The sequence below is a fragment of the Cygnus atratus genome, chromosome 4 (assembly GCF_013377495.2).
Source record: "Cygnus atratus isolate AKBS03 ecotype Queensland, Australia chromosome 4, CAtr_DNAZoo_HiC_assembly, whole genome shotgun sequence".
NCBI lineage: Eukaryota > Metazoa > Chordata > Aves > Anseriformes > Anatidae > Cygnus > Cygnus atratus.
The window spans coordinates 37,523,730-37,551,034 of NC_066365.1; the positions used below are offsets into that span (position 1 = coordinate 37,523,730).

The 27,305-nt window shown below is 47.6% G+C and overlaps 2 protein-coding genes across 8 annotated transcripts in view; one reads left to right on the top strand and one right to left on the bottom strand.

Moving 5' to 3' along the window:
* Nucleotides 1–10,418, top strand: part of ELF2 (E74 like ETS transcription factor 2) — a 35,434-nt gene extending 25,016 nt beyond the window's left edge. For 4 of the 7 annotated variants that reach the window (XM_050710191.1, XM_035552198.2, XM_050710192.1 and 1 more), the window contains 5 exons: nt 727–900; nt 2,937–3,023; nt 7,411–7,603; nt 7,977–8,330; nt 8,719–10,411. In XM_050710191.1, the coding sequence (XP_050566148.1) occupies nt 727–900; nt 2,937–3,023; nt 7,411–7,603; nt 7,977–8,330; nt 8,719–9,346 (1,436 nt within the window). In that variant the 3' untranslated portion in view covers nt 9,347–10,411. Of the gene's footprint in view, nt 1–726; nt 901–2,936; nt 3,024–7,410; nt 7,604–7,976; nt 8,331–8,718 lie in introns of all 7 variants that reach the window. The other 3 variants (XM_035552158.1, XM_035552163.1, XM_035552188.1) reach the window with 1 other exon arrangement.
* A 4,750-nt stretch (nt 10,419–15,168) lies between these two features.
* NOCT (nocturnin) lies at nt 15,169–18,638 on the bottom strand. Its single transcript, XM_035552454.2, has 3 exons — nt 18,420–18,638; nt 18,023–18,316; nt 15,169–17,303 (listed from the first exon to the last, which is right to left on the bottom strand). Exons 1-3 carry the CDS (start codon nt 18,502–18,504, stop codon nt 16,468–16,470), a joined length of 1,215 nt encoding a protein of 404 aa, XP_035408347.1. The 5' UTR covers nt 18,505–18,638; the 3' UTR covers nt 15,169–16,467.
* Between the last annotated feature and the right edge of the window lie 8,667 nt (nt 18,639–27,305).

A 27,305-nucleotide genomic window follows, 5' to 3' on the forward strand; every position in this document is an offset into this window, starting at 1 on the left:
GTGACGGAGTACTGGCATAGGCTGCCCGGAGAGGTTGTGGAGCCTCCCTCCTTGGGGATCTTTAAAGCTGCTTGGGCACTTGGCTCTGGGTGTCCCTGCGTGAGCAGGGGGTTGGACCAGGCGACCTCAGAGGTCCCTTGCAACCTCAGCCATTCTGTGATTCTGTGAACACGGTATTTTACATTGCCAAAATAGAGTTACTTTAAGTGGAAATAATTTTCATCTGTTCCTCTGTTTTAGAAAGACTATCTGAATAAAGTATGTTTCAAAACATTATCAGCTTAAAAAACCAAAAGTTAATTTTGATGATTCCTTTCGCTTGGTGTTCCTTCTGAAGTTATTTAATATATGTTGGATGAAATAATGGTCAAACTGAAACCCCAAAGCTACAGAATAGGGCTACAGAATAGGAAATGGAGATTGACACGCAGTCCGGTCCAGTCCTTAATTTGCTAAGGATCAGAGACTGAGTTCTAATTTGTTTCATTTAAACCTGAGTTTAGTTCTAAACACTATTTCTCTGCTAATACTTGTCTTATGCCTAACAGTACTCGCAGGCGTGTGTGTTTTGGGGATTGATTTTCTACATGACAGTTTGTTGGAATTCAATCTTGCTATACTATTCTACGTGCTTTTTTAAAAAATAATTTCATAGAAGATAACATTAAAATTATTGGGTAGAAACTTTATTGGATATTCTTTTTTTTTTTTTTTTTCACTTCGCAGTGGAAGTTTTTGTCCCTCCTTGTGTGTCAACCCCAGAATTTATCCATGCAGCCATGAGGCCTGATGTAATCACAGAAACTGTGGTGGAGGTATCAACGGAGGAGTCTGAACCAATGGATGCGTCTCCTGTTCCAACATCCCCTGATATCCATGAACCGATGAAAAAGAAAAAAGGTGTGTATGGCTCTTCATAGCAGCAGTCTCAAAAATTATTTCTTATGTGCACGGCCTCAGATGATGCCGTTGATATGGGTGTAGGTAGGTTAGATTATCTGATTTCTCTGATCATATATTCAGATTGATTGAAGTCTGAAATGTGAGTTCCTAGAGAATAAGCCTGTGAGAGCAACAAAAACTAGCAAGAAAATATATTTCACCAAGCCATTAAGGAGGAGAGCGTCTTTTCCTATTTCATTGTGTTTTTTTTAAGCGAGGTTTACAGAGTGAAGGAAGGGTGAAGAAGGATTAAAAGTGGATTTGAGTGGGTAACTGTTAGTTCTCTGAAATACGGATGTATTTGGAGAGCAGGTGGTCTCGGGGATCTTCCAATGAAATAGCAGGGAAAATGCTAACTTAGAAAAACATAAATTCGTTTACAAAATCAGTACAAGATCTTCCTGGTGAGAGAAGTTTCTTAGCCTAATTGGCATTGCTTGGAGGAGACACTCATCAGAACAGCAGATGAGGTCCAAGCATTCAGCTGCCAAATGAGATTGCTCTGAAGGGTTGGCACCTGATAAGGTTTGTCTCTGGACTAGAAGTTTTCTTACAGGCACCGGTATAATTCACTTAACCACAGGAATGCTTTTTTTTATTAGGGCTTCCAGGCACAGACGTGCTAAGATTTGCTTCTAGTTCAGGAAAAAAAATATGCCATGTCATGATAAAGTGGTATAAACCTGAGATCTACAAGTTTGAGATCTGGTGAAAACACATGCACGTAGCAGACAACAGTAAATGACATAAGCAATAAAACGATTAATGCTTTTTTGTAGCTGTACGTTGGATTTAAACCACTTGTTTATTTTTCACTGCCTGTTTGAATGGTCATTACTGGGCAGATGAAGTTACGCAGCTATGCTCAGAAAGTTCAGAAACTTTCTGAACGGTATTTTGTAAGTATCTTTTCCTATTACAGGGTCTAAATCCCAGCTCTTATATGTGTAAGGTCATTCAGCCGTAGTTACAGAGCTATAACTTCTGTCTTGATAATTAATTCCTGTTGAATTCAGTGTTTAATGAAGAATATTGTTGATCAGCAAAAGTTAATGCTCGTGTGCCCGAGGGAGGAGAGTTAATTGCTGCTGCTTCCCTTGAACTGAAGGCAGAAGCATGCACTGTTTACAGTCTGCTGCCCTGAGGTACGATCCTCTTCCCTGCATGGGCCTGTTTACCTCGAGTAAAAAGGTCACCCGAGTGTAAAAGGATGAAGAAGCCGCAGGCCTCGCTGGGAGAGGATTTCCCTGGCACAGGAACGCAGGCAGCTCTAAGCCAGCCGCCTGCTGAGGAGTCCCCGGCTAAGCCGCCTCGTAGCGGCGTGCCGAGGGCAGGAGGCAGCGTGTGGGAGCTCTGCCAGCCTGCTGAGTGCCGGGACAGCCCGGCACGGGTGCAGGTAAGCCTCCAGCACTGCCCAGAGCTGCCTCCAGTGCTGCCCAGAGCTCCCGGCACCACGGAGGCTGCCGTTGGGGGCTGTCGCTGCCTTAATGCTCTGCTGGATGCAAATCCTCCGCGGCACAACTCCCGTGCTGAGCAGAAGTTCGTCTGTAGCTTTTAACGGAGAGATGCAAAGTGGAAGGAAGTGCTTATGGTTTCAGCTGCAAAAATTTCTTAGGAAAACGGGCGCTCTGGTCAGCACGCGCACTAGAATGTCAGAAACAAAGCAGAAGGAAGAGTAATGGGTTTCAGAGTAAAACAGACGCTGGACTAAAAACATGCAAGTATCTTGAAGATTTACTTCATGTGTTCGGTGCGTACCTCACCTGCCGTTACCTCAGCTGAAATTGAGTTAAATCTGCCTATGAAATAAGCAAACAAACACTGTATTAAATTGGATGTGCGGTACTAGTAATCTAAAAATGTAAATTTGTACATACCTGTAGCAAGGAAATAGCATAAAAAATGCACAAACTGCTTTTTCAGCAAAGTCAAACTATAAAATAGTTTTATTCTGCATATGATCAATCCTTTTTTTTTCTGTGTTTTGTGTGCAGCTGGCCGTAAACCGAAGACCCAACAGTCGGCTATTTCAGATGGCTCTCCAGATCTAGGTATCAAGAAGAAGCCTAGAGAAGGCAAAGGTATAGTTTTCCATTTATTAAGCCTTTAAGATTATGACGTTTATAAGTATTGAACGTCATAGGGAAAACAGAGATCTTGAAAAGTTTGCTGGCTGAGTTTGCACTGACTTCAACAGAGTTTTCACTTCGTGTCTCTGAAGTTGTTTGTACAAGATGTAGCACAAGGATGTGCGCAACTGTTTTATAGATGCCCTTAGTACACTGTACAGTTAATAGGCTTTGTGAATTTTCATTTGCTTTGCATTTATTGCCTCGCGCTGTCTTTTGTGGTTTGCGTTGCCTCGTTGCTAGGCGCGTAATTTGTTAAGCTGCCACTGAAAGGCTTGTTCTCCAGCAGAAGCAGCTAATGGGCCTTTGTAACGCTGAGGGTTGGAAATGTGTTCGTAATTGATTCACAAACTTCAGCTGGGAATATGTTGCTTGACTAATAGATTCGGATTGGCTTAAGGGGAAAAACAACTGCTGATGTGTTTCTCTACTGGTTGAGTGAGGGGTTTAGTGCAGAAGGGACACGTTTGTCATGTTTTTCATGACGAATAGTCCTTTTGTGGTGTGCAAGCCCCTGCTCTTCGCCCAGCGGTCAGACAGACCGGTGCACCTGCTCACAGGTTACTTCTCAGTTGCAGTACAGTGTATCAGCTCGTACCCTGGCTGTAGGTGAAGAAGACGGATCTGGTTCCCACTAAACGTTGCTTTGAGATTTTGCTGCAGCTAGGACAAACGGATTTTAGTGGTTTTCAGAAGCAGCATACTAGCTGAAGGGCTGTGCAGCTGTCAGTATGGGAGATACATATATATAGATGGATATAGATAGAGATTTCTTTGAGAGCATGATCTCCGCTGTTCACGTAATTCCTTATCTGGGTACAGCTTCTCAGTTGTCATGCTTGTGAGCAGGCTAAGGAAGAACGGACGCTAGCTCATGAAAACCAGTACAGAAAGTAGTTAAACTTCTCTGCATTGCCCACTGTTGTTGTCTTTGGTCTTGGCTGTAGCAGCGGACCTTAATGAAGGGCACAGATCCTTACCTTTGCTGTGCTTAAAAGTGCGTAGTTTGATTTTTATTTTCATATATATATTTTTTTTTTAGTATTCTTAAAGCCTTCTTTGTAGTTCTGATTTTGCTATTAGAACTTTCTATTATTTAAAGAGTACTTGTGAACTGCTTGGTTCCTAGTTTGCTGCACAAATTACTTTGAGAAAGGAGGCCTGTGTTTCTGTCCCTTCCAGTCTTTGTCTCTACCGGTGATTTCTCTCTCTAGCTGTCCTGTTTTCTGGTGTGGGAGATGTGACTACTTTTTAATAAATTTCTGTGGACCCTTGTAATGTATGTTGTTCTTATTCCATTCTCATTTATGTATGTTGTTCTCATCCATTCTCATTTTACTCTAGAGCTGGCATAAAATACATTTGCCTTATTAATGTAGGCTAACTTGATGTCCTGCAAAATATTTTGTTAGTTTTTTTTTTTTTTTTTTTACTATTTATTTCAAAAAAAATTACTTGCAAATGTAGGCTATTTTACATGTAGCATATTTTTGGAAAAACAGAAATTATTCCTAGTGCTGATTACTGTCAGCAGAGTTAAGTCATGGAGGAGGAGGACAGCTGGTTGTGCACAGTTGGGAAGGGGGTTTCTTGTTGTCTGTAGGTACTCCTTCCTGTGTGCATTCCCGATGCTCTCTGGTGCAAAGTGAAGCAGCTGTAAATATGATTTAATTGGCCCCTTCACTTTATTATGCAGGAGGAATTGAAGACTATTTATTTAGTGGGATAAAAGTACTGTTTTTTGTCCTCACTTACAGGATTGGCAGTTTAGGTCTAATTTCTCTTTCCTTATTTTGTTTTTTCTTTTGCTTAAATACTCTTTCTTAAGTGTAGGTAGATAGCATAAAGCTGCAGGAGATTTTTCCTTCCGTTGGAGGAAGCAAAACAGGCCTTGAGTCTCCCCTCGTAGATGCTGGTACGAACGTGACAGTTTGTTGATACACACGATGCCTTGTGTTATTCGCATACTTTCTGGCTATTAATCCTTCTATTTTGAGACTACGGTTGACGTTCTTAAATAGCTGGCAGTTGTAATGATCAGCCAGCCACAAAAATGTCTTTCATTGTGCTAAATCTGCTCTATACGAAGCTAAGGAAGACAGGTAACAATCACGTCTGGCTCAGTGCCTGCTTTTAGTATTGGTGAGCATGGGATCTCCTAGGAGTGGAGGTGAGAACTGCGTGCTCTTACAGCAGACTTGTGTCCCTAGCCACGTGCAGTACACGTTCACATCTACCAGGCTGGGCTTCCAGATGCTTAAGAGTGGCCCAAATGTAAACTTGCTCAGATTATATGTTCTACAGCCATGTCTTCCTCTTCCTCACGGGTCTGTCGGCTTGGATTTACAGTATTAGGGAAGTAATCGTTCTAGAGAAAAAGGATTTGAAAAATGCTTAAAAATTGTATTCAACATTTCTAAAATTAGCTTTTGTGTTAAATGCATTGCAGCTACAGTTGGCAGAGCAGGATGCCTGTGGTATTGCTGGAACTTACTGGCATAGCAGAGTGCTTCTGGGTAGCGTAACTATTCCACAGCCTTCCTGTGGAAATAAATTACTTAGGTCAGTAACGAGTATGAGGGAAAAGAAAAAGCTGTTGAGTCAGCAGCACTGTTCCAGCAGAAAAATTAGGCACTTCAAGGAGTGATTTCTCTTGAAGTTCACGTTTGCTTCCTAATGCTGAAGCCCACTTTTGTTTCTACAAAGAATCTGTTGCAGACCTCTACAGGATTTGTTGGTGAACCCAGAAATTCTATTTCTGAGGAGCTAAAAGGGGGAGAATAAAGGATTAATTGCAAGGAATATGCTGCGAGTTAATATTTTTTCTCTAGTAAAAAAGTCTTCCTGGTGTGAGAGCTTACTGGTCATTTGTTATATGCAGTTTGTCAAAATTAGCCTTCCCGTACCTAAAATAGAGCATTAAGTTTATCCAGGATGTTTCCAGGATTCTGGAGTTTTCTTCTTGATTCTTCTTCTCATATAGATCCTATTCGGATTTCTCTGAAATTCTGGCAGAAGCTGGATTTTGGTAGCTCTTGACTCAGTACTTGCTGTTTATTGGAGCACTTAATAAAGTACGTTTATTGTCTGTCTCTGAGGTGGTCATCCAGAAGATGGAAATTATAGTTTTTTCTCCTTTGAGGTTTTTCAAAGAGAGCTAATTACTTGGAGTCTGCAACAGTGGTCCTTAACCCATCTTAATGCATATTTAGTTGTCTTCAGCGCGGCATAACAAATGCTATGCTGGGCCACTGAATTTCAGGTATTAATGACCTTTTTGCGCACACACACAAAGATATTTTAATGTGTTTTTTGTTTGGCCTGCGGCACCTGCTGGGGTTCGGAAGCATGATCAAGAGAATTGGGATTACCATTCTGAGGTTGTCGTTCTTGTACCTCTGTCTTGGTTTTCCCTTCCTGGATTGTTTTAGCAGTCTTCTCCAAGTAGGAATGTGGTGTTTGTTTTTTTTTTTTTCCCACCCCTTTTCCTAGATGTAATTGGTATAGTCAGCATCCAGATAACCCCCACATTATGTTTTATGCCATTCTGATAGTCATCATGCTGAACCCCGTTTTGGGGCTTCTCCAGTGGAAATTGTACAGCCCTATAATACTTAAGAAGTATGTTTGTTTCTTCTTCTGTAGGCTGACCGCATTCTGTACCCCCCAAATTACAGAAAGGTCCGTGGCATTTCAGCCATACGAATACTTGTGGGGAGTAGTTGGACGGGCTTTGCACCTAGCAGGGCATTGGTCGCTCTGCGAGGTAGGTTTGGGACAGGACGTGGGGCTGCCAGCAACAGGTGTGAGAGCTCCTTTGGTGCTGATGTCCCGCACAAGAAAGCAGGAAGATCCTGGGCAGGAGGTTATGGCCAGTTTGAGGTGGTTTATTATTGAAGGTTGTACGCCTTTAAAAATAGATTTATTTAAATCTTCCAGTCCATCCTTCAGCATCGTAAAATGCACTGGTATTTCCATTCCCTGCTTAAGAAAATAGAAGAAAATTACGAGCTCTCTTTCTCTGCTGAGCAGCTGTAGGTTCTAGTGACTTGGAGCGCTCTCACGCTTTTTTTTTTTTCTCAGGAACTGAGAATGTGCGCTGAATTGAAGAGATTCCTGTGCTTATATAGCAGATCACTTGGATTAGCTCCTTTCAGAATGTAAATATTTATGGCAGCTTTACTAAACAGACTGAATGAACACTTGCAGGTTACATTACATACTATTCTCTGTGTAGCATTCGCTTGCAGTTTAGGTCATTCAGAATTACCTATATATGGAGAATTTTCTGTTGTCTTTAAAAGTGGATTTCTAATATTCAAATGTTTTCTGATTATAGGTAATACAACGTACTTATGGGAGTTTCTCCTGGACCTTCTTCAGGACAAAAATACTTGTCCTCGGTACATTAAGTGGACTCAGCGAGAGAAGGGAATCTTTAAGCTTGTGGACTCAAAAGCTGTCTCCAAACTATGGGGAAAACACAAAAACAAACCTGACATGAACTACGAGACTATGGGGAGAGCTTTGAGGTAAAATCTTCTATATGCTTAGGTTTGCTACTATAATTTTGCCTATAGTAATAATGCAAATTCTGAAAAGTTTAAGATTTTTGTCCTCTTGCTGACTTGTCTGTTTAAAAAGCAGCAGTCTTGCAGATCATACTGCGTTTTGTGTTACCAGTTAACTTGCAATTTAAATTCTGAAGTTTATGTGTAAAAGGTCATTTATTTATTTATTTATTTTTAGCTAGGTCCTTCAGATATTATTCAGTATTGTCTGCCAGCTTCTTTCTGTACCTTCTCACATGTTAGGTATTGCTGTGAATGTTTTCCCGTTAGCAGAGAATGAGCTTTTCTTTAAAATCTGCCATGGTACCACTACTAAATTGTACTTTTCTTGCAGGTATTACTATCAAAGAGGAATCCTGGCAAAAGTTGAGGGACAGAGGCTTGTTTATCAGTTTAAGGAGATGCCAAAAAATATAGTTGTCATAGATGATGACAAAAATGAATCCTGCAATGAAGATTTGTCAATGCCTACAGATGAAAAATCATTGGAGAGAGTGTCTTTATCTGCAGAAAACCTTTTAAAAGCAGCAACCTCTGCACGTGGAGGAAAAAATTCGTCTCAGTTAACCTGTACCAGAACAGAAAAAGCAGTCACCAGAGTTGTGAATATTGCCTCACCAGTGCATGATACATCATCATCTCATCCCTCAACTACCACTACTACTGTCCCAGCAACGACAGCTCCCAGGTTTGTATTGCCGTGGCTTGGGCTTGCCATTTGCTAATGGCAAGGAGCCTTTTGGCTGGGAAACTGTCTTTTAGGTTTTGTTTTGATACTGTAAATGCTGGATTTGTTTTCTGATTTGCAAGCAGCAACAGAATATGGTAAATACTATGAAAGTAGTTTGAGATCAGAGCTGACTGTCAACGTGCTTGCCCTCAAGCATATTTTAAAATGATGTAGGGGAAAGTGAAGAGAGAGATGAATGCTGCTAAATTTCCAAACATGATGGATGCACAAAAGTTTTTAAGAACCAATGAAAAGCCTGCATGTTCTGGATTTGTGTATCCCTGTTTTCAGCTCTACTAGTAGTACCCAGTGTTTTGGCTTAAACGCACATGTCTTTATTTTGCAGGACTGTACGAGTGGCAATGCAAGTGCCTGTTGTAATGACCTCTCTGGGACAGAAAATTTCAACTGTGGCAGTACAGTCAGTAAATGCAGGGTCGCCGTTAATAACCAACACGAGTCCAACAACAGCCACAACTCCAAAGGTAGTAATCCAGACAATCCCTACTGTGATGCCAACCTCTGCTGAAAACGGAGACAAAATCACGATGCAGCCTGCCAAAATCATTACAATCCCCGCCACGCAACTCACACAGTGTCAGTTACAAACAAAAACGGGCCTGACAGGGTCAGGAAGTATTAACATCGTTGGAACCCCGCTGGCTGTGAGAGCACTAACCCCAGTGTCTATAGCTCACGGGACGCCAGTAATGAGACTATCGGTGCCTGCTCAGCAGGCATCCAGCCAGACTCCTCCCAGGGTCATTAGCGCGGTTATAAAAAATCCGGAAGTTAAATCAGACACAGCGGCTATAAAACAGGAACGGGAAGTGAAAACGCTGCAGCTTGTACAAGAAGAGAAGCCAGCAGACGGAAGCAAGACTGTAACCCACGTAGTAGTAGTTAGTACGCCCTCAGCTATTGCCCTTCCTGTAACAGTGAAAACAGAAGGAATCATTACGTGCGAGAAATGAAGAACAGGTTGCGTGGACTTCTAGACTGTTACTCTTTTGGTTATACTGACATAATTGGGGGAGGGAAGTGGACGCGATCACCAAGTTGACAAGGAGAGTTTTGAACTGTTAAATAAACGTGCGTATGTTGAAGACTTACTGGAAAAAATACATATATTTTCCCGTGTTTCAGTGGGAATTGAACCACATTGCTATGCTGACAGAAACTGCCTCTTCCAGTTGGGAAACGGCTGAACCTATGGAGAAGGAATGATAGAGAGACTGAAAAGGGACCAAACAGTTCACTACGTTATCAAGTTACACTAAGAGCTGGAACACTAAAAAAGAGCTGTGTGAGAGGTTTGCCTTGGTTTTTAGCTTTCAGGGGGAGAGGAAAGTCTCATTGTTAAAAATGGCAAATTCGGTGCATTTTATATGCAAACCAGCAATCACTACTGTGTGCCCACAGTACTCAACTGGTGCTATGTGAAAAAACTCTGCTACTAGGTATTGTAGAATGTGAAATATAAGACGAGATTTAAGAGCTTCTAAAAGAAGACAGAAACCTAGAGGGATTTTTGTATCATAGCTTAAGCAGATTTAAAACGAAAGCCTTAGACTGATTTTCAGTTATCTTTCTTGAAATAAGCTAATGGCTTGTTTGTGTAAAGCTTTTTTATTAAAAACAAATTTTTAAAGAATCTTGTACCTAGCACAGTATTGTTATAGAATTACATGTAACATATTTTGTATGGTAGTTAAAGTCTGTCTAAATTTCTTAATTGTGGACAAAATGGCAGCAGGCTTTTGGCCTTTTGCTGTAATATGCCTGTGTCTCTCACTTAGCCTTGACATCTGTGCATACATTTCAGTTTCAGCTCTACTCTGTCACTTGAAAGGTCACACCCAGCATGAGCTTTTGTCAGGTAGTTCTAAACCTGTAAATTTTTTTTAGTTAAAGAGGGAAGTACCAGTGTTCAGAATGAACTATAATAGTTTGTATATTCAACATTTGAAGTATATTCTATTTTGTTGTACTCTTGTTTCAAAGTGTATTCAAGTAGGTTTTAATGAAATATAGACATGAAATTTGTGTTTGGTCTGCTTTTTATTTTTAATATTTTCGTTTCATCTCTTAACCTTCTTTTCTGCTGATTTGAAATCTTCTAGGCATTCAGCCTAAGATAGCTGACATAGCGTGGAAATTTGGAACCCCCCCAATACTCCTATACTCCGAATGGCTGACCAGCTCTCCCACACGGTACACTGACATATTTTTCACGGAAGTATCTGAGAAGCTTGCAGTAGTTGGTGAGGTAACTTCCGACAGGGGTCTAGTTCTCTTACACTTTTTTAGGTGGGTGAGCATACTCAGCGCTCTTGCGTTGTGGCTAATCACATGAGTACTTGCAGTTGCTACTTCAGTAGCTTTAGAAGTTACTGCCCTCCAGCTGACAGGTGATAACTTTATGTGCACTCCCAGTTGCTTTGATGCAAAGAGAACAGGGTTTGCTTAAACGGCTCTGAGAATCAGTAACTTCGAGAGCTCTGCGAACTACTTAATATTCCTCCAGCTACACCTTTATTTCCTAAGGCTGCACTGCAAAGTAAAGGTGGAAGTGAGCAGACCCAGCTACTCGAGTGTACTAATCTCTCTGATCTCATTGAGGCAAGTAGAAAGTAGTGGTAGGTAGAAACTGTGAGAAAGGAGAAATAAGAAGTTGCACTGCTGCTCCTTTTGATGCAGTTATCTTTGACATCTCCAACTGTAAATATTTCGGCTTCTGCACAAGTAAATGATTTTAGATAATATTTTCTTTTCCTCTCTGAGTGAAGTAAGGATCTAAATAGGGTTTACATTTATAGTTGCACTTAGGCCATGGGTATCAAGATACATCACTGCAGGGTAAGTTCGGGTGAGAACACACAGTTCGTGAATTACTCGGTAGTTACAGCCCATGTGCAAGAGCGTTCCTTAAAATAGGTGCATGGCAGCTTACCCTGTTTTCGTGAGGGTCCACGTGAGGGTATGACAGCAGGCAATACAGAAGCGTCGCCTCACCTTGTGGGTACCCAGGTGCCCAGAGGAACCCCTAGTTCCTAGCGAGATGCTCTGGAAAGTCTTTGCAGCAGGGACGCAGGTAATCTCAAAGTAATAAAAGTCCAAGTGACCACTTAGGTACTTCATGCCTGGAGGAGCAGTTTTAACAGAAATCCAGAACTGAGGTCTTGAGTAGTGATAAAGGAGGCCAGTATTGAATAGTTGCACTAGAGGTTATTTTTTCGTGTTAACTTTTAATGCAGAAGGAGGAGTTACCTGCAGAGTCCTAGCGGTAAGCCCCCTTCTTCCCTTGGAATGGTGAGAAATGTGGGGATAGCTCCATACAGCCAAACCAGCGTGTGGGGAACTTCAGAAGCCTATGAAGAAAGGATTTTTTTTTTTTTTTTGTACTATAAGTAGGGAAGCAGAGTTTAAGAACAAATGAATGAACAACCTGAAGCAGGAAAACGAGTTTGGTGTAGATGGCAGCAATCCCTTCCACCAGCAGTTAATCCAAAGAAGCAAAGGTGGTTACAGATGAACTGTGTTTCCGAGCCTGGGAGTAGAGGACAAAGACTTTCACAGGAGGAAGTGTACAAGAAGGAAGAGGATTTGTGCTGCCAAGGAAGAGGTAGGTCGGAAAGGGAAGTAGGGGGAAGCTGGGCAATGGGTAGACTCGTTTGGAAGTTTGTGAGGCAACTCTTCTGGACAAAGGGAAATGGAGCACTACAAAGAGAGGCAGGCAGGCAGGCAGGCAGTGAGGCATGCTGTGGAGGTAGAACAGATGGGATCTAGAAGTCAACAAGGAGAAAATCAATGGTATTTTTAAACCCACGTTTGTCTTTTCTGTAAGAAATCCTTTTTTAAATGGCTGTTATTTGATCTTGTGTAAAAGGCGCTGTATCTTACCGCATGAAATGTATGTCACTGGATATTTGTAGTTAAGACCTTTCCCACACCTAATTTAGATACGCTGGAGGTCAGCTGGGGCCAAAGTGTCTTCCTGGAAAGGATTTCCAGCTGACGAGCTCCTCCTCTTAAGTTAGATCCAGGACTTTGTTGTGTAATGGCAGGAATGAAAGGAATGGAGGAGCAGGTCTCTGTTGCTTGCCCGCAGCCGTGCCCTGAGGCGCTGCAGCTACTGCCCGTGCTATGTCTGGTGGCGGTCCTTTGGCTCTCTCCCCTGGCCATGCAGCGAGCAGCACACACGTGTACCAGCTGCCTGAGGACGTTCATCAGATGTGTGTGAAGTGCTGTGGGAATCCCGATCTGTATGAAGATGTGTTGTAACTGAGATGGAAGGGGTACTTAGCCAGGCTTCGAACAGCGGAGCCCCTTTTTGTTAACCTTTCCCTGTATGCCTCTGTCCTCCTTTCTCTTTTTTAATATTTAGCTGCTAGATATAAATACGGACAGCCTTTCACAGGCAGTGATTTCAACGTGTTTGCTTAGGTGCAGACAAGCATTGCTTGTGTGTGTGGTTCCTCTAAGTTAATCGGAGATGAGTTATTCTCCAGAATTGTGTCATCTTGGTAATGAGACGTGCTTACAAGAGGCGTTCAGTCTCTCCCTGAGGATTTCTACAGCTGAGTTTCAGAAGAGCAAGGTTCCTACCTGTAACCAAAATTCTTTTTTTGGCAAAAACTTCTGCTGGCATCTCAAGTCGAGTGTTTCAGTGAAGGGTTCTGTGCCTTGACACAACTCCAGTGAGCTGAGTAAAGCGTGCTGCTGGGGAAGGCTTAGCTCTTTGGGGTCCTCTGCTAATTGATTTAATCAACTTTTGGACTTCGGAGAATTACGTCTGAGCTGATCACGGATCAGTGAGCCAGAGGTGGTCAGGTAGTTGATGGGGAAGTGGCGGGGTGCCTGAAGCCTCAGCTTGTACCGTGACACATGCAGTGGGGATCTCGGTTGTGCAGGAAGATGCTCACAGCCAGAACAAGCTAAATTCAATTTCTGCCTTGTAGAGACATCAAATAGTAGGTATTAAGCTTATTAAATGGGAAAGATGCAAGTGACAGTATCTACTTCTGATCTAATTGTTATCCAAGGTAGCTAGCGTTTTAATAAGCTTGCAGCAGCTTCTGCCTTTCAGCAAATTAACTAAGTGGGTCACTTCTTCCCTCAGCTAGCTTGAGGGCAGGGGAAAAACCGACGCTGCTAAAGCCAGTGCAGCTTTTATTCAAGATTAGAGCAAGGGATCTGTTGAGACTTCTAGCCTTGGTGTGCTTATAAGGCAGGCAGCTACAAGAAGGGCTTTGAAGAAATTTTTATTGCAAGAGTCATACTGCTACACAGAAAAAAAAATAATTAAAAACCTTCCTCCTCCTTCCTGTGAAAAATATTTACTGTACTGATATTTATAGCAGGCAGAAGCATTTCGCTGCTGCAGGCCTGCCTCTTGGTGAGTAAAACAAAAGCAAGGGCAATATTTCACTTAAGCTTTCCAAAACAGTCCATCTGCAAAAGTACATTTTGTAGCAAGTACTGGAAAAAGGCTGAAGCTGACTGGGCAATCACCAGTTAATTTCTGAGTCTTGTCTGCCTTTCATTACAATGTATCAGAAAGCGTCCACCGCTGTGTTCTAGCAGGGATGTGTGATTTTCACATTGCCCCCCCCCCTCCCTGCACCCCTTCAAAATTGCCCTGTAAGGACATGAAGCAGGGGACGCTTACTGTCGAGCGTCCGGGGTGAAATAAGAGTCCCAGCCCGTTTTACTTTAGAAAAGCTCTGCAGTGACCCTAGAAATCATGCTGTATGTCCCCACACAATTACTGTTTAAAACCAGGGTCTGAGTAAAGTGGCGTAAGAATCACCCAGATACCAAATATTCTCCGTCCCCCTCTGGGAGTGGCGATGGGAGCGGTGTCGGTGCTGCAGCTTGGCTCCGGCTGGTACACAAAGCCTGCCGTAACCCGTGCCAGGGCTGCCTGCCCTGGGCAAGGCGAGGCAGCACCGCACGGATGAGCACTCTTGGACAGCCTTCAGGAAACAGAGCTGCTTAGGCAAAAGGAAAAATAGAAATGAGGGGCTTTTTTGTTGGTTTCGGTTTTGAAAGGTGTTTTTGAAACCTGTATGATCTGGTTACTAACACTGGAATCTGAATGTCTGGCCCATGATCTCCCCCAGAGCAGCCACTTACAGTGTTCAGGGGCACAACGAAGATCTGCTCATCTTTAAAGCACACCATGCGCTACAGCCGTGCAACGCAGCACCCGAGTTGTTTACCTGGAAGGAGCGTTTGTGTTTTTCTCATTAGTGTGGAACACACATACAGTAACTTATGGGCTGTGGGAAGCAGGTACCTGTCTTTTCTTGCTCTTCAGATGATGATTTAAAAGTTAAGTGACAAACAGAGCTGCCTGGTGCGAGGAGTTACCTGTGCTGTGCTTGGCAGCCCCCTCAGGGAGGAATCCTTGCACCTTGCTGTGCAGTTCTGAGATGGGTGCTGGCCAGGGTTGTGGCTGCAGACAACTGTTGAAAGAGGAATACTTGCAGTAACGTTAAGGTCTAGGCTTCATCATTAGCTAGGGGAGAAATCAGCTTAACTTTTCTACAGGTAACACCTTTCCCTACAGACTTGCTGTGAGGTTTGGGTACGTGAGTTTGAGAAACAACACTTGCCAAGAAATCAGAGCAGTTGTGGCAATTGGTAAGATTAGGACCACAGGGTTGGGGAGGTAGGTCTGGAAGCCGTGGCATCGCTACTAATTTGAAGCTAGGAAAGTCACTAGTTGAGATCACCCATTTATGAGAGGGAAATGAAAGAAGATGGCAGTAGAGACATTACTTTTTTTCCCATGGACTTTTATTAATAAACACCCAGAACATTTAAGTCAGTGTGGGCCTTACTTTACATGGAAGTACCGCTTTATTTGCTCTGCCTAGTCTCTCCAAACTATCTAAACGTCAGCCCAGCTCCAGCTATTGGTCTCTCTTCTACCTTTTCTGCCCTTTTCTGGCACAGAGGCATGTTTGCAATCCATATACGCAATACCCACATCATACCACTGAGCACCACTCCACGCACGAGAGTTACCACACAACCCCACCTCTGTCGTGGCCTGGGCACTGGGCCACGGAAAGAGGACCTGCATGTGCTCCTGAACGCTGCCGCTGTATGATTTCAAGTCAGGTACAGGATCACCCAATTCCCTCAATAAATACGTTTTATCTTCTAATAAGGTTCCAGTGTAGCTTTAGATTCTGAAGATAAATAAAAGAAGTCTTTCAACACAAAGGTTGGCCCTTTACTGAAACTGCAAAGTTGACGAGACTACAACTTTAAACCATTCAGAAAAGTAATGCTTGAAGCAGATGAGAAAATACTCTGTGGTTAGGCATGCCCTCTGGAGGGAAGTACCGAAGGGACAAAAGGTGCCAGTTACTGTGTTTAGCTCCAGGCCCTGTGTGTGTAATGGACACATGCATGCTCGTTTGGACAGGTGAGGCTATTACTGCGTGACGCACAGCAGTTAGCCTCTGCCTCCTCACTTGCTGCTACTGGAGGGGGCCTCCCTTACACTGTGCTATCATCTATTCACTTTGAATACACTCTTCATCTTAAGTCATGTAAAAATTAGAAGACTACACTAATACGCTCTCAGATTTGTTCATGTGCAAACTGCATTAACCTTCCTTTGTACTGCAACAGAGAGAGGTCAGAGAATCTGACTGAGAAGTCGAGCCTTGTTCCCTTTGGTACTGGCACAAGCCTAACATAAACATAATTAGCATGCTGCCAGGGCAAGTTGTTTTACATACACAAGTGTTTTAATTTAAATAATCAGGCCTCACCATTCATTAGAGTATTACATCCTTAGACACAGGGGTTAGTGAAAGGATAAAGCTTGTTTCCCTTCCAGTTTTCAAACCCTAATACAGCAAGACCACCACCACCTCGAGAACACTGACTCCTTTCTTCCTCCCTCAGAGGCTACAGATGAATGAGCTCTGAAGGGCAAGCGTAATTCCAAACACGTGCCTGAGAGAACGTTTAGTCAACAGTACTTCCTCATCCTTAACAGCTTCCAAAGTTCTCAGTAAAATAAAACAATAGTGAATTAAGACACTGCAATACCGGGTGGCATTCCAACAAGTTATAGGAGTCTGTCAGGGTCTTGGTTAAAACTAAAGTCACACACCAGGGACAGGTGATCTGAAGGGTAATTGAACGAGGGCAGCCTGTTGGGCCCAATTTGCTCTTCAGTCAGCAAGCCCAGGGCTGAGTTCACGTTCAAGGCGTGCTGGGAATACCAGATATAATCCAGCGTGTGCCGGCACTCTCCCGAGGGCCGGATCTTCCAGGTGGTGTACGGCGGCTCCGACTGCCCGTCAGGGCTCAGCAGCTTGTACGCGCTGTTCAAGTTGAGGCTGGAGTTGGAAAACTCTCTGTAGACCTCCTCGGTCGGCTCTGCGTTGAAGTCTCCGCAGATGATCAGAGGGATCTTTGCGCCCTGGGTGATGCTCTTCAGGTTCTGGAGCAGGTCGCAGCCCTGCGCGGAGCGAAACCTCTCCCAGCCTGTGCGGGCTTTCAGGTGGGTGACGGCGATGCAGAACAGCCTGCCAGTCTCGTGGCACTTCAGCGTCTGGGCTATGGCCACCTGGTTGGTCTTCAGCTTCATGGCGGTGAGCCGGATGTTGGCGCTGTTGATGAGCTCGAAGCGGTCTTTGAGGAAGAACAAGGCGCAGCCGTCCGGCCCATTGTTCCGCTCCACATCCAGGCACGGGGACCACGGCTTCGGGAAGAAGGTGCACTGGTAGCCCAGTCGGCTGAGGAGTGGCTCGAAGGTGTCGAAGTAGTGGTCGACCTCTTGCAGGCACAAGATATCGGGCTTGTATGCAAGGATTTCCTCCAGGATGAGGCACTTCCTCTCCTCCCACTTCAGGGCTTCCATGGGGCACTGAACAAAGTTGTCTTTGCCTTCTCCGAGGGCTGAAATTAGTCAGGGTGAAAGACAGAAGTTATCAATAGCAAAAATAAGTCAGATTTAAGACTTCTCCTCTTCCTACAGGTCACTACATTGCAGCAAGTGCTTCCACAACAAGTGTTGCCACAGCTTGGCCAAGAAAAAATGCAGCAGTACAGGAGTGACTTAACTGCAGAACACGACGCCAGTCCCTACCTGGGGAACTTCCCCTGCCCCAAAAGACTTTAAGGTGAGGCTATTGCATAATTCAGCTTAAAGGTATTGACTTTAGGGCTCCGGCAGAAATCGGTAGCGATTATTTTCAGGAATTTAGGAATTCCTGTAACTGATCTGAATCCCCAAATAGTTCCTCAATGCACGAATTAAGAAACTAGAGAAGCTTCACAGAGAAAGTTACGGGAAGACAGACCTCTCTTCTGGGGGCTGAGAGCTAAAAGCGGGAGGCCACAGCTTTTTGACCAGACCATGCTCTGGTAAGACAGGCAGCCAGAGCTGCCTTCGGCTTTGTAGGTGCACGGGGGAGAGCTTTTCCCTTCAGAACGGAAGCGAAATCCCTATTTCAAGCGCCGAAAGCCTCCTCCCCTCGGTCAGCGCTGCCTCACGTAGCTCGCCTCTCTCCCTTTGCCCTGCCGACCCCAGGAGCGCCTAAGGGCACGGACGCAGCTCCACACACCGCCTTCCCCGCCGCGTTTCACCCCCGGCTCCCGACCGAGGCGGCCCCTACCTTGGGCGAGGATGTTCCACTGCATGACCCGGATGGGCCGGGGGCCGCCGGCCGCCTTTTGCCTCAGGTCCACGAAGTCCCTCTGGCAGCGGGGCGGCCGCTGCCGCAGCACCACCTGGCACTCCTCCAGCAGCTCCTGGGGGTCGATGGGCTCCAGCGGGGCCGCCTCGGGCTGCCCCGGGCACTCCCGGTGCTGGGGCGCGGCGGCGGCGGCGGCGCTGCTGCTGCTGCTGCTGCTCAGCGTCTTGGCCAGCGCGCTGTACAGCCGGCTGCTGCCGCTCCCCATGGGACACCCTGCGGAGGAGAAGCCGTGAAGTGCCCACCGGGACCCCCCCCCAAGCCCCGCAAGGCCGCGGTGCGGTCCCGTCCCCCCCCCCCGCCCCGTCCCCGTCCCCACCTGCGCGGGGCGGTGGCGGCGCGGTGCTGGCGGTGGCGGCGCGGCGCAGCAGCGGGCAGAGGCAGCGCGCGGGGCCCTGGTACATGGCACCGGCACTGGCGGCGGCACCGGCACTGCCACTCGTCCTCCCTTCTCCTCCCCCCCCCCCCCCGGCCCGCGGAGTGGTAGCGCCCGGCCCAGGGCTCGCCGGTGAGCCCCGCGCTGACGTCGCCGGGGCGGGGCGCTGCCACGCGCGTCACGGGGGGGGGGGGGGGGAGAGGACACGCTCGCCAGCGCCGCCGTATAAGGCAGGGGCACGCAGGCGCGGCGCGGCGTGACGTCACGCGGGGGCAGCGGCTCGCACCTCCCTCCCCTAAAGTGCCCACGCGGGGCGGGGCGGGAGGCCGCCATGAGGGCGCCTTGGGGGTGCCCTAATGGCCGCGTAGTCAGTGGGGCTGGAAAAGCACCCCCAGCTCGTCAGTTCCAACCACCTACCACCAGTATCACCCACTGAACCGTGTCCCTTCGCACCACGTCCAGCCTCTCCTTGAACACCCCCAGGGACGGTGACGCCACCACCTCCCTGGGCAACCCAACGCCTGACCACTCCCTGAGGAGAAATGTCTCCTCATTTCCAACCTGGACCTCCCCTGGCCACCATGAGGCCACCGTGAGGCCGCCATGAGCCATCACCCCCAGGTGGGATGGCCGAGCACTGCTTCCCCGTCCCTCAGTGCCCCAGGACACAACCCCGCCACACGCTGACCTCCCGCTGGCACCTTCCTCTGGTGGCCAGAGCTGGGTTTGGACTTTCCCCGGGGGTGTGCTCGGCTGCCTGCCCTGGTTGGCTGCCCTGGAGGCAGGGCTGCGGGCAGCTCCCACCGCCCGGCCCTCTGTCCAGCTGTCCAGGGTCCGGCCCTGCTTGTCCCGGCGGTTGTGCAAGCGTCCGGTGCCAGCTTTCACAACCCAAGGGCTGCCCAAGCAGCGGAGCCAGAAACTGGGGGCCAGGGGTGAACTTCCAGCTCCCTCCCCACTTGTCGTGACAAACACGGGGTGTGGAAAATGCCATCAGAGCTTCGAACAGATCTTGTGCCCTGCAAAACATATTTATGGCAAATTCCTCTGAATTTGGCAAATATGGCAAATTCCTCTGCCTATTTGTATAGCGTCAAACAGAACATTACAGATTCTAGGACAGACTGACAAGATGCAGAAAGGTTATTTCCTTGCTCCTGGTTTTTCCCATTTGAGTGACTCTCTCAGGTCTTGTCCAGCTACTTTCTTCCTCATTTGTTTCCACCAAACCACTCTCCCCTTTGCACCTACATGCTTGAGTTTGGAGCAACTGCTGTCATTTTTTTTCCCCAGAGAGCAGCTGGGCTTTCTGAATTCATCATATTCTGGTTTCTTTCGCTGAAAGAAATTCTATCTTTCCCTCTTTGTTCCAGGGATATTAGGGGATTTATGTGGCCTCTCAGTAATAGACTTTCATTAGCTGTGAGCCTGGAAGACAATTTACAGAGAAAGGCAAGGTCAGGAGCTGATTCCTGATGCAGTGTGAGAACATCACTCTGCTTAGCGTGCCCAACTTTAAAGGAAAAAAACAAATCCCTCCATTGCCGTGCATGAAAATAAAAAAGGGTATTCGGGGTGATTTCAGCACCTTAGACAGACCAGGGACAATATTGAACAGCTTGTCCTTTGTGCAGAAACAGGGAGAGGTCTGTGAGAACCCCTTCAGCCCCCACCCTGGCAGGGTAGGACCTTGTCTGGGCCCGAGCCCATTTCCCCACACTTATCCAGGTGTGGGACAGCAGCTAGTGTCCCCCAGGAGAACAGCGAGCCCAGGGCATGCGAAGATGGCAGAGGGAAAGGGGACTTTTGGCTCCTGTGGGTCTGTGGCTGGAATAAGAGGCTTCTCGGGGTGCGTGGGCACAGGGAGATGTGTCTGTAGGAGCCCTCCTGCTTTGCCAGCATCCGGGCAGCCCTTGCCCGAGGTAAAACAGTGGTGCCCAGTGACCTGGCCTGGTGATGGGGTGGTGCAGAGCAAACCTGTGGACCAGAAAACGTGCTTGCAAGCGTGACAAAACCGGGGTGGTTGATCATTGGTGGCTCCAGTGAAGCTTGAAGGAGCTTCCTGGGGGAGAGGCCACCCAGTTGGCCGCTGGTGCCCAGGCACAGCAGCCCCCCCGCAGAGCCGCCTGGGTCCAAGGGCTGGCACAGGCAGGTTTTTGTTCCGGCCGAGGGGTTTTAGTGCTGCCCCAGGGCTCCCTCCTCCTCCTGGCACTTGCACTTTGTGCCATGCAGGGCAGGTGTGGGCGAGTGTTAAACCACATTAATGGGCACAGACCCAAACTGCTTCCAGCTGCTGGTGGTAGGTGCGGCCAACTTCACCTTGTCCCAAAGCCTTCTGCAACTGCAATAATGGCTTTTCTGGTAAGCGCAGGAAATTGCAGCTCCGTCCTACCCAAGCACTGTTACACCACTGTGAGCTGCGATGTTTTCTCTCCTCTTGAAGGAAACCTGCTCACCTATGTTATCACCTTAATTTAAGGAAAAAAGCCATTTCCCCCTGTGTCCTGCAAGGTCCATGGGTTTCACAGTGGTACTGTGCAGGCAGTCTCACTGGGCCAGTTGCGCATCGCTTCCCTGCTCAGAGTGCGGGTTGATCAGCGCAGAGGCAAAGCCAAAATAACTTTTTTATGTGTTTATTGTTTTATGTTTTTTTATGGTTCAGGCCCTGCTGGGTGGCAGCGAGATGGCCCACACTGGCACAGCACCCACCGGCACAGCACCGGGGCTGTCTTCTGGCCACTTGTGCAGGCCTCGGGCCGCGGGGGGCAGCTGTTGATCCCCTCGTAGCGGGGTGCAATCGCAGAACAGCTTGGGTTGGAAGGGACCTTAAAGACCACCTAATTCCAACCCTGTCCCTTGCCACTTTTCCTTCTCTTTTAACTCTTTTCCCTCCTTTTGTTAGAGTCTCTCTCCTTCTGTCATTCCTCCACGGTGGCACACTTACCCCTTTTATCCCCCAGCTGCCACACGATTATAGGATGAAGGCGCTGGCCCTGTCTGTGCCCCCCCCCGCTGCGGGGCTGCAGCTTCAAGCCGGCAGCACTTCAGCTCTCCCTCGCGAGGTGCCGCTCTCTGTATGCCAAATGGGTGATTAAATTGGGAAAAAAAAAAAAAAGTAAAAACCTATTTGGAGATGCTGGGAAGTGGCTGAAAAACGTATTTGCAATTGCTCCCAAATAAGAAGGTTTTCCCCTTCCTTATCGCCTTATAGTTTGCAAGAGATTCAGTGCCGCTGGGTGAGACGAAGCCCCTCAAAGCCCCTTTGGAGAAAGCCATGCGGGGCTGGTGGCAATCCCCTTTTTGTCTGGCCTCGCTGGCAGGCAGGGTTCCCCCGGCTGGATCGCAGAGCATCCCCTCGGCCTGGTCATCCACTGCTCCTCCTGGACACGTGCAGGTGGTGGGGCCGTGATGCTGCGATCTGCCTCCTCTCGGGGTGCAGACTGAAAATAGTAGGAAATAATAAAAAGCCCTCCGACTGTCACAGAGAAACAGTTTTCATCTGTTTTCTCGAGTTTATTTTCTTCAAAAAATCTTTCCTCACCAGTGTTGTGGGGACTTTTAATTAACCTTTTCCTTCAGCTGATGGGAGGAGGAGAATACAAAGAAATAAGAGCACATGTGGCAGGCAGTTTTACTGGCTACGCTAGCCTCTGTGCTTGTGCCATCTTCTCTGGAAAGAATAAACCCTTCTTGCACAGCATAGTGCCATTTTCCCTCCTCTTTTTCCTCCAGGTGTTTAGTCAGTTCCAGGGACGTCGCCACCAGCTAGTTACAGCACTAATAAACAGTGCTTTAGGCAGAGCTGATAACAAGGCAAGCCTGGCTTGTGCTGCTGTTTATTTAGATTTTGATATGGGTTTAGCATCACAGATGTCCTGTAAATTATTTGCTTCCTTAAAGATTTTGACTTGGAAGAGAGAGTTGAGAGCTGTGCGTTGCTGCACTGAGAATATTGCTTCTTTTCAGTTTGGCAGCTGGTGGAGCATGTAAGCGTGCTGTCAGTGCCAGACCTGCCTTTATTTCACTGTTTGGACAATTTTCCCCCTTCCCTAAGGGACGTCACACACACACCCTCGTGCGTTATGCTGTTTTCTGGTGATTTTTGAAGTTCATCAACAGAAATAGGAAGGGGTGAGGTGGTCTCATCCAGCTCTTGGCACTTGGATACTATGAAATTTGGGAATGGGCAGTGCTGGCAGCCGAATGCAAGCTTAACAAGTGATCCTACCCATTCAATAAGGCATTGGATGGGGCTCATGGGCTTGAATTGCATTCACAGATCTACCCTTGCGTGTCGGATATAATCGATTATTTTCAGCAGATCTGCTCCCATTCTGGTGAAAGGTGCTGAGCACCTCAGCGTGGCACTTGCAGGAAGGAGTGGTGGCGTGTGATGACTGTTAATTATTATTTTTTATTTACCAGAATGCAAGCAAAATTCTGGATCTCACACAAACTTCGTGGATATTTTGAAAGTGAGGACACAAAATCACATCCTCACATATTGCGTTTTACTACGATTCATCTCTGCGTTGGCTCCTCAGCAAGATGTGTGCGCGCTCAGGATCAGTCTGGAAAGAACACAAGTGATGGAGAGGCTGAACGGTGACGGTGGGCTGCTGGGGAAGCAGAAACACCACAGCGGCCCCAAAGCCCCCTCAGAGCTGTCCCCAGGGGTTGGTTAGACTGCAAGAGAAACACGAAGAGCAGCTCCCTGTTGGATGAGTATCGGTTAATGTTTTTCCGAAACATGCCTGGATGGGCGTCGGGTGAAGATAATGGGCAGGGAGGAAGCCAGCAGCCACAGATGGAAAATGGCAGTTGTTTTTTGTAGAACATTCAAAGGAAACCGAGCAATCCTCATGTTATTTGGAATGTGTAATCAAAGGGACAGCTGCCATTTTGACTGGAGATGGAAAATTGCCCGATTATCCTCACCTTCTCTGGGTCTGTGTAGGGAAGGGTTTCTCTGCTGGTGAAGCAAGGGAAAACAGAAAGGAGAGGATGGAGTAGGGGAGAAAAATGCCACTTTTTCTTTCTGCTTGATGTCCTGCTACCCACATTAGCGGCATCAAGGGACATGCAAAACCCTAGATCTGGGCCACGATGTTTCTCAGCTAGCTCCCCTAGATCTGTTTGCCTTTGGCAATCCAGTCAATGAAAAGAAAACGAGGGGAAAAGACACCCCAACCCCACATCAAGCATCCCGCTTCCTCGAAGGCAGAATAAAAGCCTCTGAAACTGGATGCTGTTGGTTTTGAGAGGAGGCCTCCCCTTGCCCACCAACCTTCTGCCTGGAAGGTAAAGGGGTGTAATTGCCATAATTGCATAAAACAAGTGTGTAATCACACAAAACACTTCCAGTCTTGCCGATTGCCTTGGGAAATGGGATTTTTTTCCCCCCAGCTTATTTCCTCACGTAGGGGCGACCTGGCGTGGTGGTCACCCCATCCCAGAGGTATGGGACAGAGACCTACAGCCATGGCCGGGTAGAGCTGGTGAGCAGGATGTTTGGAAACCAAGGGTTTGCTGTCATCCTGGTGATGTCCAAAGGGCTGGGGGAATTTTTAGGGCTTGCTGCCTTTCAGGAGCCTTCCGCAGCTGCCTCCCCCCTCGGTCCCCCTCTGCTGATGAGTGACTGAATTTTTAGCGTGTCCTTCATAGAAATAGCTCCTTAATATCCATAGAGATTTTTGCAGATCTTCCATCTCCTGGTGTTTCTCCGTTCCCTTATCTCATTCACGAAACTGTATTATGTGAGACAAAACTCATTTGTCGGCGAGGAAGGGACATTGTACTCAATGGGATATTTACTGTGTACCCGAGCTATAATCTGTCCTCCGCTGTAATACAGACTCCAAAATGAATGGGTATTTATTTATAATAATGCAGCAGATAGTCCACGGGGAGGTGTCATCCCATTTGTAATCAATCCCGGCGCGGCGCCCCGGCTGCGGCACAATAACGCTTTGCATTAAGTGATGAATCGGCTCGGCCGCCTTACTGCGGCTGTCATTTTTCCTCGCTGAAGATGCATTGCCTCCATTACGCGGCCCTCGGAGCCGAGCACCGAATGCCCGCGGGCGCCCGAAAGGCAGCGGGCGGGAGGGAGGAGAACGGCCCCCAGCACCACCACGGGCTGCGGTGGGCTCCGGGCCGGGTGCGGTGCGAGCAGCGCCCGCGGGGAGCTGGGCGGTGATTTGTTCCGCCCAAGTGGGTCATTATGGAGCTAACGTATTTCGGGATTGATTTCGACTCCGAAGCTGATGGCAGAGCAGATATTTTACCGCCAGGGAGAAAGACCATCCATGATGCCAAGCAAGCGAGGTATATTTTAAAAGAGACATTCTGGCTATGCTGGGAAAAACAACAACAACAACAAAACCTCTATTGAAAGAACCGAATTTGGGTGCTGCAGAGACACAATCAATATGTCCGTGTTGTGAGTGTAGGGCTGTTACCGTCAAAGAGGAAAACCTGCCCATTGCTCAGTAGATCGTGAGTGAGTTGCCAGGGATGTAATAACCTGCTTTATGAAGGATACCGTGGAAAATGTAGCTGTATAGTCCTGTTTGAAGGCTGTCCTGGCGTGGTCTTGGTGCTTTGCTGGGCAATGCTGCCCGCAGACGGAGGGCTGGGCTTCGCCAGCCAGCGGGGATGGGGGAGGACACTGCTTGCTTTGGTCCTGCGTCCTTCCCTCCCACACCTGGCCAAGCCCCAGGACATCCCTAGTGGAGGTGATTTGCCCAGGTCACTTGTCCAGCAGGTCCAGACATTAGGGTGTCCTTTAGTGCCTTGGCCTTCCTGGTCTGCTGCGTTTCCACAAAGACTTCTGAGAAAAAGGGGGCAGGCAAACCACATGTGTGGAATCACAGAATGGGTTGGGTTGGAAAGGACCTTGAAGCCCACCCAGTTCTACCCCCCTGCCATGGGCAGGGACACCTCCCACCAGACCAGGTTGCCCAAAGCCCCATCCAGCCTGGCCTTGAACACCTCCAGGGATGGGGCATCCACAGCTTCTCTGGGCAGCCTGTGCCAGTGCCTCACCGCCCTCTGAGTGAAGAATTTCCTCCTCATGTCTTATCTAAGTCGACCCTGTTTCAGTTTAAAACCATTACCCCTTGTCCTATCACTATATACCCTTAAAAAAGCCTCTGTCCATCCTATAAGCTAGGGAGAAATGAGCAGGTTTGAGAGAGGCTTGAGAACACCCACGCACCCTTTTATACACCGCGGAATTGCTTTTCCTTCCTTTGTGGAGCACTAAAGTCAGAAGAGCCACACCTCGGTGGCAGCCGCCCCCTCCCCAGTGTTGGAAACCAGTCGCAGAGGAAAGGCAACAAAAAAGCCTTAAAATCAGTTATTCCTCTGAAGTCGGAGCTCCCACTGGGACCTGAAGTGGCAGCCAGCAGGTGCGGGGATCAGTGTGCTGGCAGTGCCGGCTGGATGCTGAACTACCTCGCAGACCTCGGGCTCAGCTGCAGCTTCCCTGGCTCCGTGATAAAACACAGGCAGGTGGGCACGTGCTGGTGTCGGGGTGGGGAGGGGGGTCAGACGTCCCCAGCTTGCTCCTGCACCCACTGCAGATGCTGTGGGGGCAACTGCTCAGTGTAACATCAAACTGCCCATCAGCTGCATCACCCTCTGTTCCTGCGGTCACCGTTAAAGTCACTTTCCCAAGCGTCAGTCTGGAGCACGCCCTAGGTACGGACTGTAACTCATCTGATCATTTCCAAACCGCGTTCAGCTTTCACTGTAGCGCCCCGTTCTATATAGCTGCCTCGGATGCAGGCTGTTAAATCCTCGCCCCCCAGCCCCTGCCTGTACCAGGCTCTGTTACCTGCAGCCTTGACGTAAAGATCTCACAATTACGTGCTGAATTAGCAATGTCACGGGGCCAGCAGCACCGCCTCAGTTCACAACTCCTAATCGGTCCTTCCCATCTAAATCCATCGGCGGCTACAGAAACAAGTCCCCATCCCTGCTGCTTCTGTTTGGGGAAGGAAAAAGGTGCTGAGGAAGAGGAGAGGGGAGGTGCCTGAGCATGCAACTGGAAGCTGGGATCCCGTCTTGCTGCTGCATGACATGAATTCCTGTTAAAGTAAATGGGATTTGTGTCCTGCGGTGAAGAAATAGACCCCAGGGGCTTTTGCTTGCCCTGCTGATTACTGCAGCCCTGAGGAGGTCAGTAGGGCCTCCGTTGTCACTTCTCGCCGAGCACCTTTGACTTTTCAGAGGTGCTGAGGACTTCTACCGCCCGCTGGCCGTGCTAGGAACTAGAAGTACGCAGCACATCCTGATGCGCAGGTTAAATATCTGGGTGTTTGCATCTGTGTTTGCTGTTTTCGTGAGGGCTGAAGCAATCGGTCTGTAAGGACGCTGCGGACAGGACGCGCACACGTATGTTGGTGACAGGAGGTGCTCGTCCTTACAGCTCCCCGCGCGGGAGGAGGTGGCTGCTCACAGGACTGGCTCTTGCTGCTGGGGTTTTCCCCTCTGAGCAGTTGTTCTATGGCCTGTTGCCAGCCCTACCTGCAGAACAGCTCGGTCCTTCCCTGCGACGCGTCGCCGTGCCATGCTGGGGATTGCTGATGGCCGAGCTGTATTTTTGAGCAGAGATTTATGATCACCTTCCCAGTCAATTAAAATTCTAGATATTGCTAAAGCAGAATTCAATTAAGGTTAATTGCAGCTTCTGAGAACTGCTTTTCCGAAGGGAAACAATGGTGGGATTGCAGATCCTAGAGGGTTTCTATCATTTTTAAATAACTTCCAGTTCTGTTCCTTCCTGACGCCGCTCTAATCTTCCCTCAAGCCCTGCGCTCTCGCTAT

Coding starts and splice junctions, on each gene's coding strand:
- NOCT (XM_035552454.2), bottom strand. CDS start 18,504: ATGTACCAGGGCCCCGCGCGCTGCCTCTGCCCGCTGCTGCGCCGCGCC. Junction 18,317..18,419: donor GCCGCCACCGCCCCGCGCAG/GTGGGGACGGGG, acceptor TCTCCTCCGCAG/GGTGTCCCATGGGGAGCGGC. Junction 17,304..18,022: donor GTGGAACATCCTCGCCCAAG/GTAGGGGCCGCC, acceptor GACTAATTTCAG/CCCTCGGAGAAGGCAAAGAC.